The sequence below is a fragment of the Zeus faber genome (assembly GCF_960531495.2).
Source record: "Zeus faber genome assembly, chromosome: 5".
Lineage (NCBI taxonomy): Eukaryota > Metazoa > Chordata > Actinopteri > Zeiformes > Zeidae > Zeus > Zeus faber.
Genome location: NC_137192.1, coordinates 22522075 through 22544579, shown reverse-complemented (window position 1 = coordinate 22544579; position 22505 = coordinate 22522075). Strand labels below are relative to the sequence as shown.

Here is a 22505-nt window from a genome sequence, read left to right as displayed (position 1 = left end):
GATCCCTGTTCGTGGGGTTCCGCGGCGACGGGGGAAACGGGCTCTTCCCTGAGCTCTTCACACGGCGGCGGCGGCGGCGGCGGCGACAATAATCCCGAAGTTCACGCAGACATCTGCGCCGCGGCGGACGTGGACCATCCCACGGGTCCGTGCGCTGCGCCCGTTTCCAAAGCGCTCCCCGTGCGTAAAAATCGTTGTAAATGCACCGCAATCGACGTTTTGTTCTCTCGCGGTTCCAGCTCTACATGGCAACCGGAGCCGCGGTCCCCGTGACGGTGCGAGTGTCCAGGACGACCTGTCAACTCACCTTGTCTGAGGGAAGGGAGTCCGCGGGGGGGGGGGGTTGTTGTTTTGATTGTTTTTTTTCTTGTTTTCCCACGGCGCCGGTGGATTTATTTCAGTGCGTCAGCGCGACACCATCCGTCGTGCGTGCGCTTCAACACACGGGCGGCGCAGTCTGCGTCGCTGTGAAATCTGGTGTGTGTGTGTGTGTCTGTGTGTGTGTGTGTGTGTGCATGTGTGTGCGTGTGTGTGTGTGTGTGTGTGTTTTGGGTGGCGCCTCCGCGTTCCCTGCTCCGGGTCCGAACGCACCTGGCTCAGCCACCGGTGAAACGCCCATTTACGCATCACTCGCGCACCCGGTTCGTCGAGCTTTTTCGTTTCAATGGGGGGCGAAGCTGTGGCGCCACCCACTGGAGCGTGGCGGCAAGTGAATCCACCCACGGCGAAATATATGAATAAAAAAAATAAAAATCCAATCAAATAATAATTATCAATTCAATAATTCAATATATTTTTTTTTAAAACCATTCGTATATTTCCGGCAGTCTCTTTGTGGCTTTATAAAATATAACAAGCAAGGTGTCGTGAAAAATGGTGTCTTATCAAAAATATAAAGTAGCCTGCATAAAAATGAATAAATTCTAGGTAAATTAAAATCAAAATGAAAAAAAAAACAAAAATCCATTCTCACCTTTCTAAGCGTGGCAGTCTGTTTGTGCTTGTATGACATACAACATAAACACGATTGGATATAAAGACAAAGAAATTAAATAAAGAAAAACTAAGAATATACATTTTGGCTGAAATTATAATCAATTCAGTTATAATATTAATGAAAGTGCTGTTAAATAAGTATCTCTATATCTATCTATCCATCTATCTATCCATCTATCTCTTTTATTAACCACATAGCTATGCAGTAAGACAATACAATATCATTTTAGTACACATTTTTATTAAATAATTCTATGCAATAATATCTCTTGGAACTTGAACGCTTAACAGTGACCCATTTTAACCACGTTATGACTTCGTTCTGCCTGGTTTGTGTGGACTCCCGCACGGCGCCCCCAGCTGGCTGCAGCAGGCCACCGCAACCGTCACAATTGTGTCCTAAACGTCTCAATATTTCGAGCTCAACGTGACTTTTCATGGGGCCGTCGTAGGACAGACATTGCCTAACAGATTCCATTGTGTCCCGAGGAAACACACGCCTCACAACATTACAAGCCTATCAAAAGCATATAATAAATGTTGTGAGACTGTGTTAAATTCTGTATTTTATCTGTGTATTGAGTTTTCGCACACGTTTCATCATATTGATCATGTAGGCCTGCACGCATCTTTAATACACCGGACTCACGTTCCATAAAGCAGTGAGACATTATGCAACTGAGGTGTTTCATATGAGTACAATGTGTTAGAATAACCTAGAACCAACGCATGACCTAAGTTCTAAATATTCATATTCATTTAACTACTTAATCATTTGAAACGTATTTGCAGAGTTGACGCCCAGTCCTTGAACAAATGTTGTACATTTTTCAGCTCAGTCACTTTTATTGTGAAATCCTCTTACTGCACAGTATACACCGGTCAATCCCCAAAACAGCCCGTGGTGGCCAGGATAACAGCTCAATTCAGCAACCGGACATTTATAGGCGACAAGGTGCTGAGGTCACCGTTTTTATTACCTTTTATACTGAAGAACCGTTGAGAGATCCCATAATTCATCACAGCTCAGCAGTGAGGTCAGTGCACGGCGGGTGAGTTCAATGAGAAATACTAAAAATAACAGCAACATGTGCGTATAAATATATGAAAGGATCAAGTGTGTTTTCTTTTTTCTTTTGCAGGGAGTGAATCACAGACGATTGTGGAGTTTGTACGAACTAAGAGTCGGAGTCAAACTGTCAAAGTCTACTTGCCTGCAGCAGGAGTTTGGAAAGTTCTATGTTCTGTGTTGTGTTGACATGACCGAACCCAGATTATAGATTTGTTAAAGATCCTTCCCGTAATTCATCACTTTCAACCCTGAGTATCCAACTCACTCTCCTCCTTCCCCATCACGTGCCAAAAACGGACATTTATAATTAACATTCGGTTCGTGTTTACAGATTTAGTGTTTATTATTTTGAATAACTGCTACATAACAAAAGAAAACGCTCTTTAGACATGCTTTACAGATCGTACTGTACACAGGGAGATAAAAAATAATAATAATACAATTGATAAATGTAAAAAGTTCAACAGTACAAAAAAAAGCAGCATTTGATATTACCAGAGCATCACTGCTAACCTTTGGTATAAGTCAAAAGGACTCAGAAGAAAAAAAAGAAAAGAAAATAAGACAAGTCAAATCATCACAAGGAGACAAAAGAAACAAAAGTGTTTGCCCTCAGAACTTGGACGACAGGTTCCTGCACAAGTGAGTTTGGGAACGTGATCAAGAAAGGAAGAAAAAAAAAAAAGTTAAATTTAAGGTCGAACAGAAATGAAGAATACAGATTTCTGACCAATTTTCAAGTCGGCTGGGTGATCATGGACAAATTTTACTGGATTGATATATATATATATATATCACTACATCTGTTTAAATATCCAATATCCATTCTGAGGTTCATCACATTGAACTACACAATAATGTTAGGTACAATATCAGGCCTAAATGGTATATTTCTCCAATTAAAAACTCTAATCGTGATGATCGACGAATGCACTGGAAATAAAACATTATATTCAGTTGTCAGCCCTGACATAACGCTAATGCTAAAAGGCACAGTACTATAAGTTTAACATGGGAGGATTTGGTACAAGGCAGAGCTAATTTCTGTAGTCGAGCACTGCAGAGCGCAGGGAAATCAAAACGCGTGTAGTTGCTGTCCAGGCTCGGAAATAAAATGATGCAATTATGCTGAGAAAAATAAGAAAAAACACAAAAAAAAAACAATAAAAAAAAAAAAACACTTTTTTTTTTTGGTTTTCTTTACTTAAAATTGAGATAAAAATAAAAATAAAAATATCCAGGTTTAACAAACTGAAAATTCTGATCCAATGTGATGCACAGATCATTTTAGTCGAACATGTCCCAGCCTACAGCAGTTTACAGCTATTTGGGGGGGGGGGGGGTGTAGGGCTGGATGTACCTTATGCATAATGTAAGCTCAAGCTGTTGTGCACATACCTTAAGAATTTAGACTTTTTTTTTAATGAACCCAGATAATACAACTTTAACAAACAGAGGAAGAGCTCTGTGTCATATGCAGGAAGGAATCAATGAGCAAACGTCGTGACCAGGAGAAAGAAGCGCGGCAAGGCAACGCAGGCACCGCCCCCAAAGCAGGAAGTGCAAGAAAACACAAAACACTTAACGACACAGTTCAAATGACGACGACGATGGCGATGATGATGGGGGGGGAGAAAAACAATTCTTCTCCATTTGGCATTTTGAATTTGCAAAGCAACATGATCACGGATATTAAAAACGAGTATGAGCGGCCACAAACTGTTGAAATCAAACATAAGCAGCGGTAATGCTGTCGTTTTGTTGTTGTTATTTTGTCAGCGTTAAAGAAATGAGTAATATATTTAAAGCGTCACCAGAGCGGAGGCGTCCGACCCGTTTCGGCGACAGCACTAGTGTTGGATTGAAAGATAACGACTTATGTACACGTACATACAGGTAAAAAATACAATACATTCTACTTGTTCACAGTCCCGAGAAAGAAATCTAGGCCGCATGGACATCTAGGAGGTCGATTACATTTGAAAGGAAAACCGCGTGACGATCCAAGTCCCACAGCACTGCAGGGGGACATGCACGTCGCCCAAGTTAGGACCAAAATACACCGGCGTTAAATTAAGTGCCTGGAAAATAAGGGAAATAAACAAACAAAAAAAAAACCTATATCAGTGCATATTGAATTCATATACACACGTACCATGACACCTGAAGAATGGCTGAGGAAAAAATAAAAATATAAAAAGTATAATTTGCCATGGGAGGTATGACCCTCACAAATAGAAAATAAAAACCAAGATTGTCTTTTTTGTCGAATGTGCAAACGTTGTAAGTGTTGTACCCTCGGACGGTGGTTAATTTAATGTTTCTTTTTGTACGTGTGCAATTCTTCGTGCGTATATGGATTTATGTACACAGGAAGAATTACAGAGAACAAAATACACCGCCAACCCATATCACTGAAAAAAGTAAACCAACCAAACATTTTAGCGACATTTCTAACTTGACTCAATTTAAAATAATCAGTTCTTAAAAGAACTGAAACTGGCTATTTTCAGTCAATTTAAAAATATCACCTCATTTTCGGCGACGTCCGTGCGATATCCAATGAGTGAACGACGTCCGTACCGGCACCGATACCGATAATGGATCGGCCCCATCTCCACTTAATTTCTGAACGTGGGTGCCCCGTTTTACTTTTTTTTTTTTTTTTTTTACAGTGTACGGACGGCCCTTCCAAATTGTAACGGACAATATAAAAAACGATCTTCTCACCGAAAACAAATGTACACAAGCTTTTCGACGTGGAATCAAAGCGATGGAAGGCGAGGAATGATACAGGATAATATTTATATATGTATAACATCACAGTCTGTAGAGTTTGCATAACGGGCCGACGGCCCAAGAAAGTCAACGGTGACGGCGATGGGAATGTAGAGCGACCACAAACTGCTGGTGAGGGAACCGAGCGTGTTCCCCACGGTGAAACTTCAAACTCCCCGACTTCAGGGTTCGTTATGTACGTTTTCGGGGTTCTCTCTCTCTCCCCCCCCCCCTCCTCCTCCTCCTCCTTTCTTTTAATTCCAGACTTTTCCAGACTCAAATTTCTTCTCAAATGACTCCTCTGTAGATTCTTCAGACCGCATCTGACACCTCGGAGTGCCAATAGCATAATGTTTAAAATGCAAATAAATGATTTCAAGTCCAGCTGTGTAAGTTATATGTGTTACATTCTGAGTATGTATGCTATTATTTTGTTTTTTTTTTTTTATTGTTTTTTTTTGTTTTTTTAAACCTTCCCCCTTCCGCACTTATCCAGACCTGGAATTATGATTCCAAAATATCAAATTCCATTCATTTCCATATTGCGTAGGAACAAGCAAGGCAGTCTCACTGGCTGCTCCGACACTGACTGAGTGGGAGTGTTTCAGATTGCCACTGGGGGGCACTGTTCGGCTACTTCCGCCCCGCCCCGCCCCCCCGCTGTAAGACGTCTTGACTCGTGCGCCCGCGGCAACATCCAACATGGCTCTTCAAAGCATACATTCATAGCTTTCTCTGGAGGGGGGAGGTGAAGAGGGAGTGTCGGGATGGGGGTGTGGAGGGTGGGGGCGGGGGGTTCGGAGAACCCGAACCACCAGAAGTTTGTTTTTCCTCTCGATCGCCCCCCGCCCCGCCCTTTTTCCAAAATAAAAGCGTGCACTTCCTGTAAACATAAGAGAGCATCTTTGGCAGAGTGAGGAGTCTCTTTGGAGGTAGTGGGTGGAGGCGTGGGAGGGGGATGAGCAACTAGGCGGGTGGGGGGCAGGGATCTATGTGGGCGTGGGAGGTTCCTGAGGGTTAGTCCTGTGGGAGGCACTTCTGTGGTCGTGCGTGCAGCGGCCGGGGAAGCAGTCGGCCCCGCAGCCGCCCGGCTCGGCGGCCGGGGGCGTCCGGTGGACAGTCATTGGGCTCTGAGGCGCTGCGAGCTGGGGCCTCGTCGCAGAGTCAACCCCGTCCTCCCAGAACGACCTGGAGGGGGCGTCTGTACGGAAACACAACAAGACATCACTAGCAGAGCATCAGCACCCGATGAGATCCTTTGATTCGATTCTATATTCTGAAAGACAAAATGCGTGGATTAACTCAGCAATCTGACATCCCCTTTGTGGGCTACATTTATATTTTATAATTAATATCTAATAAACACGCTGCAATTTAATTTAAGTGCTGTAGCCACATAAATTTAATTGAACCTGAACCACTGACTAGTGTTTCGATTCGTGATATGGAATCAGTTTCTGCATTTTCTTACATAAACAGGTTTGGCAGCAAAAACAAACAAAGATGAAATAAATTAAAATATATTATTTATGTGCAGATTCCAAGAGAATCTCCGAGGATACTGTTTCATGTCTGAAATAATAATTATTTTTTACACTGACCTTCACTTATGAGTGTGGGGTTTAAATTCAATGTTATATTTGTGAAGCCAAATTTAGCAACAGTGTATGACAGGCAGACAAAGTACCTACAACTTTTCTTTTTGTGTCCACGGTGACATTTTATACTTTATGACCTTTTTGAGACAATATTCAAGACTGGTTTTATAACACCAGAAATGTTGACTGAATTATAAGAACTTTACCAATTTAGACAAAAACAAATGAAATCAGACAAAATGTTGAAATGATGTCCTGAATGCCTAATATTTGGTAAACTGAATTAAGGACATCGCAAGAATTTTTAAGAACCTGTAGACACCGTACCTCGGGGGCCGCAGACTCCAGTTTGGGAACCCTTGAGCTAAGTCATTATTATTATTTTTCATTTAAACAAATGATGAAGCAACGACCGTGTCAACATGGGAGTCCATTCAATGTGGTGATTAAAGAAAATGAGAAAAATATATTCCAGATACTCTTGTTTTCAGTTTCTTTCAGGGAAGAAACACAGCCGAGTAGGAGAGAGAGAGGCGGTGAGGCCCGTCCCTACCGTTAGAGCAGCGCTCCGATGCGACGTGCGCACTCAGCCGCTCGTCGCGTGAGGGGAGGAAGACGGAGGCGTCCTGGTTGGCGATCAGGCTCTCCAGCGTGGCGTCCGACTCCTTGTGGCCCGGCAGCTCCTCCTCCCCCAGGTAGGCGTAGGGGCAGTACTCCCGTGTGCGAGAGTAGATGTTGGCGTTGTCGTAGCAGTCTGAGCAGATGACCAGTGGACCGGCCCCCCCTGCAGGCAAGCACGCAAAACACAAAACTTTCATCTTTTTTTTATTGTCGTAGTGAAGGTTTAACACGGGGGAGAGAGGTGGGATGATAAGACAGTGCACTGGGCTGGTCGATGCTGACAAAGTCATAGTTACAAGTTATATTTACACACAATAAATATTAGAGAAACCATTAGTGCTGGATATTATAAAGGAGCAGGTAGAGACACTGCTTTGAACAGCTACAAACAGTCAATGACGTTCAGAAAATTGCATGACGTTATTGTAATGCAGCCTTAAAACGATTTTGCTATAAATCACGACAACCTCATAATTATAAACAAGCCTCATCAAGATTTTGATTCTATATCTATATAGCGTACAGCCCTACAGTAGGTTACGGTATGTTAATAAACTATATGTGGTGTATGTAGCAAATACTCCTTAAAAGATTTTCAAACAAGATGAGGCAAGCCTGGTCTAACTGGAAAGAGTACGATCTTGTCTCACGTCTGGTGAACTACATGTTCAGTAATTACTTGTATAAATCTATTTAATATCATGTTTTGGAGAGCAGGCATTGTTCTTGCTGACTGTAAACTACAGCTAGAGGAAGGGAGAGCATGCACGCTCCTGTTCTGGCGAAGTGAAAGTCGAGGTCTTTGGCAAATGAATCACATATTATTGGTTTGATGTGAATATATGCACCAGGAGACTTGGTAAACATTAGACTTACACAATTGGAATAAAATAGGACAAAGAGGGAACATTCCAGAGCCTAATTTAAGAGCAAGGACTGAGTTTCACAGTTAGCCTATAAGAGCCATGTGCTATTGTAGGATGACCCCAGGTCCAGCAAAGGTAATGTTGGTTAAAAAATAAAGACAACGTTGCTTTATGGGTAGATGTACATCGACCAGCCACAACATTAAAACCACTAATAACATGGAACATCTCATTCCAATGGTACTTGTCAAGGGGTGGGATATATTAGGCAGCAAGTGAACAGTCAGTCGTTGAAGTTGATGTGTTGGAAGCAGGAAAAATGGGCAAGCGTAAGGATCTGAGCCAATTTGACAAGGGCCAACTTGTTATGGCTAGACGACTGGGTCAAAGCATCTCCAAAACGGCAGGTCTTGTGGGGTGTTCCCGGTATGCAGTGGTTGGTACCTACCAAAAGTAGTCCAAGGAAGGACAATAAGTGAACAGGCGACAGGGTCATGGGCGCCCATGGGCTCATTGAATGAGCCCATGGGCTGGAACAACAAGCCCGATCCATGGGGGCCCCACTTCAGAACTTACAGGACTTGAAGGATCTGCTGCTAACGTCTTGGTGCCAGATACCACAGGACACCTTCAGAGCTCTTGTGGAGTCCATGCCTCCATGGGTCAGAGCTGTTTAGGCGGCACGAGGGGGAGCTACACAATATTAGCGGTTATTAGTGGTGGTTTTAATGTTGTGGCTGATCAGTGTATATTAGAATTTTGCATGAAGATGCTAAAAAGTATTTTAATTGTATCTCTGAAAAATTTGGGGTGGTTCCCTATTTATAACAAGGCCCGCATGTCAGATTAGGCACTATCTGAGGATTCCCCTAAAAAATATATACGTTTGAGATTAGAGAGGGTGAGCATTTTTTGTGAAGAAAAAATAATAATAATAATAATTATATATAAATGTATAACAAACAAATAAAAAATATAAAGAACACATTTTGCTTGTGGACCCTCCGCATGTAACCCCAGGATAATAATGAGTTTAAATGTTAACATTAAAATAAATAAATAAATAAATAAATAAAAACACGGAAATCACAAGTCAAAAAATTCATAAATAAAAATCTAGTAAGACCTTGGAATACAGTAAAGTAAAGACGCACTGACCTGAAGGGGCCCCAGCCGGGCCTTCCCGAGGCTCCCCCGGGTGGAAGCTGCTCCTCCCAGTGAAGAGCGAGCCCACCCTGCAGTGTAGCATGCCGCCCCCCTCCGTGTCCACCTCGCTGCCCGTGTCGCCATAACACACACCTGGACAAACATTGTGATGCATAGGGGTGTCACGATTCGATTTGACTTTTTATTTTAAGCTCACGATTCGATTTTAGATTTAAACGTATGTATTTTTTTTCTGCACTGACAGCTATGCCATTGTTAAGCCCTTTTCACACATAGTTACTAGTAAATTACTGGGATAACCTTTCAGGCACCGAAAGTGAGTTTCACAATTCAGACATGCAGCTACATTCCGGAACATTTTCGTCTTGCCCCTTTTCACACACGCCATGATAATGCCGGAACAGATAGGAAAGGACGACCGGTGCAATCTCGGTCCACACCCCAATGCCAGAAGGTGACAGACGGAGGAGCAGCAACGCACAGAGCGACACATTCACAGGCCCATTCACTTGCACGCACAAAGAGGATGTATGTGGAGGTAGCATGCAAATAAAAATTATATAATACATAAAAATATGCCGATCAAATAAATCGTGAAATGAATAAATGAGGCAATAAATAATAAATATAAAAATGAGTAAATATACGCCCGACGGACCAGGCGGAGGTGCGCCCGTGCCCCCACACGCGCCGGCCGAGGCGTCTTTCATTCCGATTCATGGGACCGTTCATCGCTTTCATTGCACCACGGGGTTTGTGAGACCCTCCAAATCTTAAGTGAAGTTGCCATTTTCAACCACGCAAAGTGAGAAAGCGAAATCCCTGAAGCGCACAGTGCTCCCTCTCTCATTTGGAAAACAGTACAGTTCGTTTTTTATTTTATTTTTAACGTTTTAAATAGGCTATTTTAGAAGACAGTTTTCGGAAGGTTTAGAACAGAAAAGAATTTAGAAAAAAATAAAAAGGTTTTCGGTCGTTTAGTTGGTTAATAAATGGTTCTTATCTGAAGACAGAATTCCCAGGAGAAACCAAAACAACCAAGCAAGACAAGGCAACACATTCGTGATTTGCCAGCCAGTGTCACAGAATACAAAATAATATATACTTTTTTGTAGTGCTGGAAACCAATAATTGTTAATGCAAAAAAAAAGTTGGTAGCAATTTTGAGTTAAAACAAACAAATACCAGAATTTACATGGATATCTTGCTAGATTCTTCCCCTGGCCTCTCATTTCTAATAGATAATGTGATAAAGTAAAGAATCGTTCTGAGGAAAATCTGGTGTTTACCCACCGTCTGTGCCCTTGTGCACATATCCATTGGAGAGCGGAGGCATGAGCTGCTGGTGGCTGCCGGCCTCAGAGTTGCTGTATCCCTCCTGGGGCTCCGACAGGGTGCCCTGCGAGGACAGGTAGCTGGGGATGTCTGCCGGCAAATTCATTTCATCTGAAAGAGTCAGAAAATGGGTGTCCCCCCAAAAGTCAGTGGCATAATTTTATAGTTTCCAAATCCTCACAGATATCCCCACAGATGAGAGGATTTTATGGCAAATGTATTAATTATCGTGCTGTTGTCACATATTGCTGAATTCCTTAAAGTCATTTGCACAATGCTGGTCATAGCTGCAGATACAAATGTTTGTAGGTTATAGAATTATAAAAGTGTATTAGCTATATAGTTCTTCTTCATATCACAGCACATCAGTCTGTGATATATGATATGACATGATGTGATATGAATCCAGGGATTCAGACCAGAAGATCAATACCAATTTCATCCCAGTGTTTCCAGTAGCGAGATAGGGACACAAGAGGGAAGCCACTAGCCTAGCTCCTGTAAAATGAGGGAAATACACCTTCCAGTAGTAGTCAACCGACATGGGTTTTTCAATGGCCGATGCCTATACCGATATTTAGAGAGCCGGGGGGCCGATATATAATGATGTTGATTTTTTTGCATCTGATAAAATAAACATGTTTAATTTATTTAACACTAATGTTATTATGCGCATTGACTCTGCAGTGCACTTATTTAAAAAAAAAAAAAAAATCATCAACTTAAACGTCCACAGGTTATCAAAAAACTAAACTTCGTAAAAAATTTTTTTTTGAACCGTGAATGGCCATGGAGGTGACAGATTTTTCGAAATCCGAACACATCGGGACGCCCGCCATGCTGTGCATCAGGCGCCCGTGATCTGCACTCCGCTGTGCAGAAAACGTGCATCGAAACAGTTTCAAATATTCAGAATCGATACGTATAGGAAAATCCATATTTTTGACGACACTAGTCAGCAGACATTTATTTTTTATTACATTTTTTCAAAATCGGCCTTGTGAGCACAGGTATTAGCCGATGCCGATGACCTCAAAATGCCCAAGTATTGGCCCAATTAATCAGCCGGTCAACTGGTGGGTCACAGGATATTGCAAGTGGTCCGCCAAAATCATGGGCAAAACACAGATTTTATAGAAAAATTAATAAAAAAAATCTTAATTATAAAATAGTTTTTGAACGAAAAAAAAAAAAAAATAATTTCATGGTATTTTTTCTTGAAAACCTTCAAAAATGCATCATCACTGATAGATAGGAACTTATGTGTTCAGAGGTTTTATCAAACGTAGCTCTGAAGCCATGTAAACTGTGCCGTCACCTCGAGACAAAACACCAACAAGACATGTCCAAGCCGCTGGAATTATTCGATAATAAACTCAAGGAGCAAACGTCACGTGTGGGCACTGTGAACACAAAGGCAGTTGAAGCGTCCTATCAGGTCGTCCGACTCATAGCCAAGCCTGGTAAGCCGTATACGATCGGCTTCCTGCCACAAAAGTGATCGTGGGGTCATGTCGGGAGAGAAGGCGTGCAAGCCAATCCACCTCATCTCATTGTCTGATAACGAGGTCAGACGCAGGATTGACGAGATGGCAGAGAGAGTCGTTTTTATGGAAAATGGAGATGTGGGCCAGGCGATGCTGAGCGGTCAAACTTTGACTCGTTTGAGAAGCTGTCAGATTTTTTGACAAAGGAAGAAATGCGGCTTCCTGTCACTGTGATCAATCATGCCAAAGAGCACCTACACGGTTTGAGGACCAAGCTGCGCAAATACATCCCCATCCCAGATGTGCAGTGCAGCTGGATCGAAAACCCCTTTGCCTCAGCCAGACATTAAGCATTTGGTGTCGGCCATGCAACATCAGCCTTCTCATTAGGTGAGTTAATATTAAGTTGGTTGGGTTTGGTGTGTTCTGCACTCACCCGTGTTGGTGATACTGTAGTCCTCACTCTTCCTGCGCATGTGATAGATGACGATGACCCAGACCAGCGAGGTTCCCACCACGCAGCACACCACCACGATCACCACGATGCCCACCGTGGTCCAGCCATCCTGGTCGTAGCTGGCGCCCGTTTCACAGTTGGGCGAGGGCGACACGCTAAGGTAGATGTGGCCGCGCTCTGTGCCAAGTGTGTTGGACATGATGCAGGTGTACTTCCCTGCATCCGCCGGCCCTGCATCAACGATGATGAGGAGCTGGTTGGCAGCAGCGAAGAAGTGGCGTTCCGTCAGCACCAGGGGGCCGTCGTCCTTGGTCCAGTTAAGGCGGGGGGCGGGGCTTCCCCCGGCGATGCACTGCAGCACGGCGGTCTCACCACGGGCCACTGTTCTGTCTTCCAGAGGTCGCATGAAGGACGGCGTTTCTGCAGAAGGAGTAGGGTGGTTCAATTCAAAATTACAGTAATTTCAAACGTAACTGTCACACTTACCCCAAAACACTCAAATGGAAAACCACCAAAAATTGAGAAATTAATGGAGGAATCAAGATCGTATGGCTTGAAATTGAAAAAACTCTTGTTTTTGAAAGGCATTGATTGCTTGGCAGTGAATTGCGACAAATGTAGGTCTCTACAGAAAAATGTACTCTATGTGGTTTAGTTTGGGGGTTCCCAAACTGGGGTCCATGGACACGTAGCGGTCCAAAGCAGAAGCTGGTCAGGTTGGCCACTCACCCAGCACGGTGAGCGTGGCATTCGCCGATAATGTCCCCGCGGCGTTCTGGGCGGTGCAACTGTACACGCCCATGTCCTCCGTCTTCACGTTGGCGATGAAGAAGATGTCGTCGTCGGGCATCACGTGCATCCGCCGCTCGCGGGCGGCGGGGAAGTCGGTGCCGCCGTCCTTCTGCCAGGCGATTTGGGGTGAAGGGTGGCCCTCGGCAGCGCACTCTAGTCGGGCCATCGTCCCGGTGCGGATCGTCAGGTCCATAGGCGTTTTGAGGAAGGACGGCAACTCTGGAATACAAGGGGGAAGACATATCTGTTAGTGCTAGTTTCTGTCACTCGTTATGAAAAGCTAACCCAGTAACACTGTTCACTAATACACTTAGTGGAAGTTGCTTGGCAAAAAATAAAGTGCCAATAATAATTAAAGTTAATGAAGTCAAGTTTATTGGTAATCTAGAGCTGGTAAGCATACCAGGTAAGTATGAAGGTAGATATTAGGTTCAGTGGTAGGCTTAAGGCTCCTATATAGCAGCAATAAATGACGTCATTGCGGCGCTGTCGACAACACCACACAACGATTTGGCATGCGGGCGCACACCTCCCAATTTTGGGATTTTTGCTTCAGGTAATTGCAGTTGGTCACGTTCCGAAGGAAGGTTGTGCAAAGAGGTCCGCAGGTAGAATCTATACGATCCATCTATGCACGATTCATGGAAGGAGATAACGGACTTTTTCATAATGTTTACACCGAAAATGTGCAAAAAAAAGACTTTATATTAAAATACCTGCACTCACTCCAAAAAAACATACATTTAATACTTTTTTTAAATTAATATTTTTATTTTACTGCTCTAGTTATTTAGATCCTTCCCTCACAACTTATTTATAATGTTTACAGCAGTTCTTTCAGTTTCCCCTGGTCGTTTGTGCACAGTGTCCCGTCATTCATGAGAATATCGCCACAGCATCTACACGACAATCAAGAACTATAATGCTCGTGCTCTCTGGTAGCGCGTGAACGCCATGAGACGCACGGCTCGCTTGCACTGACTATTGAGCAAGCTTTAGGGTTTCATAACATCAGAAATGTTGACTAATGCAAAAGAACTTGACTCATTTTTACATTCCTCACCGTTGACAGTGAGCTTGGCCCGGTTGGAGTAGTTGGAGCCGAAGTGGTTAGTGACCACGCACTGGTAGCATCCCTCGTCGGTAAAGTTGACGTTTAGCAGGTAAAGCATGGTGGTATAGATGAGCTCCCCCTCCTGGTAGCGGGCATAGTTCTGCACCTCACCGTCGTACAGGACCTCTCCGTCCTTGCGCCAGGCCGTGGTCATGGGCGAGTCGCTGCTGCTAGAGGCGATGCAGCTCAGCGTCACGTTGTTCCCCCGCAGTGCTACCGAAGTCTCCGGGTGAGCCGTGATCCGGGGCTTGGGGAAGTCATCTGTGGCGGAGCAGGGAAGGGATTACAGGTTGATATGAATTTTGGTTCTGACAAAGTTAATCAAAATTTCTGTTCGTGTGAAGTGTGATTTGTGCATATATTGACTAGATCCGCAATTCACAACCTTTTTCATATCAACAATTGTCACAACAGAACACAGACTACCACTGACCACAAACAAACTCCTCGGCGCTGACAGACAGGACATGCCGGCCTAGTAGGCCGGTTGGGTGGGCGCACACGGCCGACACAGACTGATGGAAAGTGCTGTCGGTCAGCCACGGGCCAAGCCACTGCAGCTGGCAGTCGCACAGCAGGCTGCTGGTGTTCAGAACACTGGGAGGGGGCCCGAGAATGAAATGTCAAGTCATGCTGATGTCCAATCGGAGGAAGTAAACAGGCGATACACCCTAGGGCTGGGTTAAATATAAATAAATAAAAATGCAAACCTAGCCCTATACCTAAAATCACTAAAGTATTGCTCTCCTCAATACACACGAGATGTTTCTGACATTCAGACAGCTTAGAACTTCTTATCATGTGCTTCAAACACAATGCTCCTTGAATTGCAATGACTGTGTTTTAATGCTAACAGCTAATAGCGAGTAAGTCTGACAAGTGATATTAAGATGCGCTTCCCTGAGTGTGTTTACATGAGCTTCCAAATGCTTGCTGTGTCTACTCACAATACTTTCAGCTTCAGGTGTGACAAAGCCTCTGGATGTATCGACATGATGCCATTCTTGCTCAGATCCCTGTGGGCGGGCGGAAATATAGATTAGACTCTCCTGTGGTGTGTGATATGATATGATAGAATATGCATCTATAAATAAAAAAAATAACCTGCATCGCATTTCACCCGCACAAGATGGATCAGCACTTCAATAGATGGTCGAGATAGACAGTAAAGACAGTAAAAGCCCTCGGCTATCTGGGATAATTCAGGAATAACTGCTGATCTTTCTGATACACAAGCACGGCCAGTGGACAGAGGGGGTGCACGGTTTTTACTCACAGGTGCTCAAGCTCTTCCAAGCCCTCAAAGGCTTTCTTTGTGATCGATTTGATCTTGTTCCGCTGTAGAATCCTGGAGGATAAAATATTAGGTCATATGATGCTCATGAAAATGGTTGGGGAAAAAATGTTTTTTGGTAAGTTAAATATTATAAGGTTATTCTTAAAGTAAAAAAATCTGGTATTTTTTCCTTTTACCTAAACCTTATTTTTTCGATCCCTGGGAAGTAGGCCTCGGCAGATTTACGATTAAATCGTCAATCAATCGCACAGTGCAGTTTACTGTGTTCTGAAATTGGAGGGCGAGGGAGATAGGGGAAGGAGGCTCTCCCACTCTGCTCAGACCTGTGATCGGATCTCACTTCCCCGCTCTATATGCAAATCTTGTGATTGTAATATAGCATATATAATACAATCTTATAGAGAAAGAATTAGATTTATTTTATTTTCTTACTTGTATGGAAAAGGAAAATGAAAAGCGTCAATTGGCGATCAGCGGCCCCCAGCGATCGTTGATTGGAAATTTGCACGATCGCCCAAGCCTTATTGGGAGTCATCCCTTGTGACATTGAAGTCAGAATCCTCTGAATTCATCAAGTATTGGAAGAACAGCTACGGCAAACTACTCAAAACCGGATATATTCAAAAAAATTCTGAAGCCAATCACTCGGGTCGATCGACTTGAAAAAACGGCTTACGTGATTTCCAAGTAAAAATAGAATAGACAAAACATGTTTTTGCCCTAGCTTAGGCCTAGAAAATACTTTTTATGGCCGGGAATTTAGATGAAGCGCTACAGTAAAGTACATAAGTACTTTTAATTTAGTATTTTTTGTTTAAATATAAATTTAGACACGTTGTCTACCAAACACTCTACCAATCGGACTTACAGTGAGTGGAGCTTCTTCATGCCATCAAACACACCAATGGAGTCCTCAATGGCCCATGAGATCTCATTATTGCGAATATCTCTGAAATGCAGAAGAGGAGATGTGTTGAGATCAGACGACAAGAGGGGAGCAAGACTGCTCCACTGCAGTCGTCTGTACTGATAACAATGGTTATGCCGGTACCCTGATGGGACACTGGCACTGCTCGGGGCTGTCGCGTTGCAATTATTGCAACATCTCTAAAATTAGTTTCCCCCTTAAATTTTCCATGGAAACATGATTGGAGTTGGAATCTAGCGAAAAAATTCAAATGAAATTCAAATTGCGATCTGCTCAAATAATATTGTGGTCCCACAATAACAGTCATAAGAGGGGTAACGGGCCCTTTTCTTTGTCCTTCCTCATGCCCGGGTGCTTCATAAGGGGCCCCGGCCCCCCTCTAACTTCAATGTGCTGACCCCCAACTCTTACCACCCCATACACACACCCTCTCTTCGCAGTTCAATGCCTTTTCAGAACTAATTAATGAGTTCCAACTTCCTCTCTCACCACCACTTCTGCTTCTCGGATACATTTTCTGACGAGGACAGATTTGCTTAATTAAGCCAATCTAATGGCTTCCCATGCTGCAGGGAGCCACTCTCTCTCTCTGAACAGGGCCTGGGCCATTGGAAGGTTTAATTATCATGGTAACCCAAGGTTCATTTTACATAATAATTGGTTTAAAAAGCACAATATCTGCTTAGTAATCAAAATTCCATTGTATAGAACACAAATGGACTTGAGGGTACTCAACTACATTGTAATATAGTTTAAATCAATATAGTTATTCATTATTACGCGTGTGTGTGTGTATATATGCATATGTTGTAGTGTGGTGTGTTGTGTGACCAATAAAGATTCTTCTTCTTCATTACAATACAAATCATTAATAGTAATCATTAGTGGTGTAACAGAACGTAGCTGATCCGCAAGGATCGGCCCCTACGGCTTGGCACGCATGTGAACCGTGGATCAATTGCAAAATTTAACAGTATAGTGAAAAACCGAAGCCCGAGGCGCAGGAGCCGGAGCTCAGCTGGAGTGCAATTGTGCCTTCTAATAATTTAACAAAAGTGTGAATTCAATAAAATGATCATTTATATATGTCCACTTGACAGGACAGAACAGAGACTGGTACGCACTCCATAAGAGTAGTTAACGTTAAGGATTTGATTTGGACTGTTTTATCAAAGATAACATAATAAAGTTAAATGGAACATGATGCTGGGATATGAGTAAAATTAGGAAAAAAAGTCTGATTAGAGAAGAATGTACAGAGCAGGCTGAAAATTTCATCCCTTTTCAGTCAGCAGGATGATCCAGCTCACTGAAAAGAGACGGATCCTACGACTCCCAAGCATTACTCTTATCTATGAAATTGTATGAAATATTGTTTATATTTATTCCGCTACTAAAAAATAACATTATTTATAATTATTTAAAGTGACTGGACTCTAAGTGACTTATTGAGAAATTGACACTTGACTACTCTACAAAATCCACTGTAAGTCGATTAAATGGGAATGTCCGATTCTCATTAAATTTAGTTTGTTTTAAACGTGAGACATCGAACACCATACTGGAATAAAATTCAGTTACTGGGGAAAAAATCTAATATTTTTCCACTCACTGCCATGTTTAAAGGAAGATGGTATCATGCGTGCTTCACTTTAAATTAACAATTGAGTAGTAAATATTTTATATATTTTAAGATTTTATTTAAACATTGGACATCTTGAATGTTGTTTTAATTTAAGCCCATGGGCAAAAGGTCCTTGCTTTCAGTGTTTTACAGAATAAATGAAAGGCAAAGTTATATTTGTCTCCCCCCCCCCCTTTTTTTTGCTGATCCGAAAAATGATCCGATCCGTGACTCAAAACTGTGATATGATCCGAACTGTGAGTTTTGTGATCCGTTGCACCCCTAGTAATGATGCAAACGATATCAGACCAAACTTCCATTTCATATTTCAGACATGATAGTATTACAAGACACCTGCTCTTACCTGTATAGAAGACACTTCAATCTAAAATATTTTAATACATTAACACTACAAATCATACTATGAACAATATGAACACAACAACCAAGTGGCGGGTAATGACTTAATGGTCTATACCATAACAATTTCATGGAGGAAAAGCTGGATTTGTTCACGCCATATAGAACAGTACTAAAGATTTGGACTAAAGACCGTGTTGGTTTCTACTGTGACTGCAGTGAGACAATCTACAAACTACAAGAGGATTTATCACTAAATGGGCTAAAGACATGGTCGAAATCACACGACGAAGGTAAAAAGAAAAGCAAAACCTACTTTGGGTGGCAGACTTCATCAGAATGGAAAGCACCAAGGAGAAGTTCAAACATAGTTGTGCGTTACGTAGTTAGAGTGCCATAATATTAGTATGACACAAACCATTAGTTCACTTAAAGTGGCAATCTGCAAAAGTATTGCGTTAAAAGGGTTAAAATATAACATGGGTAAGGATTCATTCAGCGGCTGAAATTAAATTTAAATGATTTGTTAGGTTCTGGGTGTGGTGGATCGTTGCAGCTGTACTGCAAGCAAATTCAACGTGTCACTATTGTTGTGTTTAAAAATCCCATATTTTATACTTTATTTAGCTGGCATTTAAGAAACAACCATTCATGTATTTGTGCTACGTCTGTGCTGCTCTATGCTTTTTCCACTGTTGTTGTTGTTGTCGGTGAGGAAAGTGAAAGGCAGCTGCAGTGAACCAGAGTAGCTTGTTGTGGTCAGTAAAATGTTGATATGGGTTAACATTCACAAAAAAGCCATCAAGCGACCACCTCAACCACCTCAAGTGACCAGGAAATCAAAACAAAAGAACAAAACAACATTGCAGTTCTGAATGGAATTCTGGGGTCTGCGTTGTGTAATCCAGCCAACACTGACCATCTTATGGACCGCCACTTGAAAAAAATACGATAAAAAAAAATAAATGTTCTGTGCTTACAGGGTGCGGAGGCTTGCCAAGCTGCCGAACACTCCCTCCCCCAGGTGGCTGATAGAGTTATCTCCCAGGTTCAGGCTCTCCAGGAGACCCAACCCCAAGAAGGCCGTCTCCTCCAGCCGAGTCAGGTGGTTAAAGGACAGATCTCTGCAGGAGGCCGGAGCCACGGAGAGAAGCGAAACCGGTTCAAAGTCTGTTCTCATTTAATAAAACCTTACAGTGTACATAGCTGAAGACCACTCTAATAAAATGGAAACACAAAATTAGAATTTAACAGAAGCACTTTTAAATATAGACCGACCAGCCACAAGTAAACACTGAATCAGCTCTGGATACTCGACATATTGAATCACTCGCAGCAGAGTGCGAGATAACAGAGTGTATCCTCAAAGTGGAGAGAAGAAGTTTCAGCGCCTGAAGGCTGATAAGAGGAAAGTGGGGCGTTTTGGCGGCTTGGGAATCTAAGCTGTGAATCGAAACACACTCACAGTTGTTCCAGCTTTTGGCAGAACTCCCAGGCGTCTGGTCGGATGATGCCGATGGTGTTTTGGCTGACCTGCAGGACTCGCAGCATGTGCAGGCCATACAGCCAGCCTTTGTTGACCTCAGTCAGGTTGTTGTGCTCCAGCTCCCTGGAATACAAAGAAAGATGAAGGGAACAGGAAAAAAAACAACTTTGCCGCGATAACAGCAAACACTTTTTTATGACAGACAAGACCAATATAACAAACTGTAATTAAGTTGCGCAGCAGGAATGTGATTTTGGCTTGCTGTAAGCTGGTTTGGCAGCTCTGAAAAAAGATTTAATTCTATTTGATTCAAATCTAACATACAATTTAATAATTGATAAGATGCTAGACATACTTTTTTGGTAACATATAGATACATTATTTATATAGTTGTTGTATGATGAGCTTCCCGTTTTATTTGTAACAAGATATAAATATCCCACAAGGAAGTGAAACCATATTCTGCAAAAATATCCAAATGAAAATCCTTAAAAGTTATTATATGGTTGTCAATTAGTTGTATTTTGTAATTTTGAAAACACAGCATTCATATTGAAACAATTGCATTCAGTGTTTTCAGCAATCCTTGAATAATGCTCCTTTGAAAGGAGAGAGAATTGATTGCCTGTAATTTAGCATTCTTCAAATGCAGTTATGTTTCAAACCCAACACTAACAAACGACCCCAATATACATAACGCATTTTGATGACAGGGCCGTAAAACCCGACTCACAGTTCTTCTATGTTCTTCAGTCCGAAAAAGGCCCCGTCCATGAGCTTGGTGATGCCATTCCTCTGCATCTTCAGCGACCTCAGGGCCTCCATCCCTTTAAACGTCAGGCTGTCCACAACCTTGATTTTATTGCGCTTCAGCTCACTGCAATGGCAATAACAATAAAATGCATCATCTAATGAAATGAACAATTATTTAATAGAGTGTCAGCTTTGTGAAAACACCAATAAAACCAGGTATCTAGGTATTCCAAATGTGCGCTGACGAATGGAATCATTATTTGATGTTTTGTCTTTAACATTTACATTTACATTTAGTCATTTAGCAGACGCTTTTATCCAAAGCGACTTACAAGGGAGAATAACATTCAAGCTACATTGCGACAGAGATTAGTGTAACAACAACATTCGTGTAACAATAAATACTGCAAGGTGGTGCTAGGTTTGTGCTGTGTTTAAACTACTCACAGGAACTGCAGGTTTGAAAGCCTGAAGACTTTGGACGGCAGTAAAGCAATTCTGTTCCTGTTCAGCTTGAGGACCAGCAGAGAGCTGGAGATGTTGTCAAAGCAGCCCGGCTCCAGGATGCTGATCTTGTTATTACTCAAATTCCTGTAAAGAAGTGGCAACATTATGGGCTTAAAGCTGAAAAAAAATAAATAAAGGAGGGTGTCCTTTGAGGTGATATGAAGATAAAGATATGATAAGTCTAAGTCAGATGTCAAAAGGTGGGTTTAAAACGCACTTGGGTTTAAACGCAAAGATGTGATAAGCATTTTGGGTCGTAGCTATGGAGTGGATTCCATTTCAAATGGGTGGGTTTTAATTCTGACATGACGGGACAGTCCCTTAATTGGGCTGTGTTTAAAATTTTGATTTCTTCCATGTAGGAAACAAACAAAATAAATAGATCTAAAACAAAAAAAGACAGGCACGGGAGCCTGCGTGCACACAGTCTGGAGGAGAAAAAAAAAAAAAAAAAAAAAACTCTTGCTCTATTTCTCCGAGTTAGGTTTACGATTTTAATTTTCAAGGAAATAAAATAAATCAAAATATTTCTCTATTAGCTTATATTAAATATTGCTATATTATCCTCACAAGATTTGCATATTGAGCGGCAGGTACGTACGGCGGGGATCTGAGCACCTTCCCCATGGACCCTACAATGCTCTTCTCTATCAGGCACACCATTTATTTATTTATTTGTTTGTTTGTTTATCTATTAACATTCTTGGGCGTCGAGGTCGCGGATTGTCCCGCCAAAATAAATTCATGAGGAATTCCTCACGAACGTTGCACCTCGACGCACCTGCGATGTGCGCACAGCGGCTCCGCCGTGCTGTTCCGTTTGCCCAGAGCGCCAAATGCCGAGGACCGAATCTCGGGGTCCATGTGGCTTTTCTTTTTTTTTTTTGAGCACCTGCCCCTCGTAGTCTCTGTACGGGACTGTAAAGGGAAAGTGAGACCCGATCACCAGTGGTTACTCCACAACTCTAAGTGGAGAGGGGGAGACCCTCCACCAACTCTCTCCCTCCCTCTCCCTCCGCTCTATGCTCCAGTTTTAGAACACGGGCAAACTGCACTTAAACTGTTTCAATTTTCTGATATTCCTGGCGGATAAAAATAAAACAAAAACAAACAAACAAAATAAATAAATAAATAAAAACGTCTGTCACCAATGTCAATCGTGACTGATGGAGTCGATCGCCGATAGACGATTAAATTATAAATTGGCCCAAGCCTAGCGATTGCTTTACAATGTAGCATGGATCCTTACAGGATAAGGGGAACAAAT

The 22505-nt window shown here is 42.4% G+C and overlaps 1 protein-coding gene across 1 annotated transcript in view; it reads right to left on the bottom strand.

The window, feature by feature from the left end:
- Positions 1–5110: 5110 nt before the first annotated feature.
- Positions 5111–22505, bottom strand: part of lrig2 (leucine-rich repeats and immunoglobulin-like domains 2) — a gene marked incomplete at its 5' end in the record, with an annotated part of 18925 nt that continues 1530 nt past the window's right edge. The window contains 15 exons of the mRNA XM_080001047.1: positions 5111–6047; positions 6998–7228; positions 9090–9230; positions 10392–10544; positions 12357–12797; positions 13107–13388; positions 14233–14544; positions 14717–14880; positions 15231–15299; positions 15560–15631; positions 16449–16529; positions 19473–19616; positions 19958–20101; positions 20712–20855; positions 21179–21322. Coding sequence (XP_079857173.1) covers positions 5836–6047; positions 6998–7228; positions 9090–9230; positions 10392–10544; positions 12357–12797; positions 13107–13388; positions 14233–14544; positions 14717–14880; positions 15231–15299; positions 15560–15631; positions 16449–16529; positions 19473–19616; positions 19958–20101; positions 20712–20855; positions 21179–21322 — 2734 coding nt within the window. The 3' untranslated portion in view covers positions 5111–5835. The remainder of the gene's footprint in view (positions 6048–6997; positions 7229–9089; positions 9231–10391; positions 10545–12356; positions 12798–13106; positions 13389–14232; positions 14545–14716; positions 14881–15230; positions 15300–15559; positions 15632–16448; positions 16530–19472; positions 19617–19957; positions 20102–20711; positions 20856–21178; positions 21323–22505) is intronic.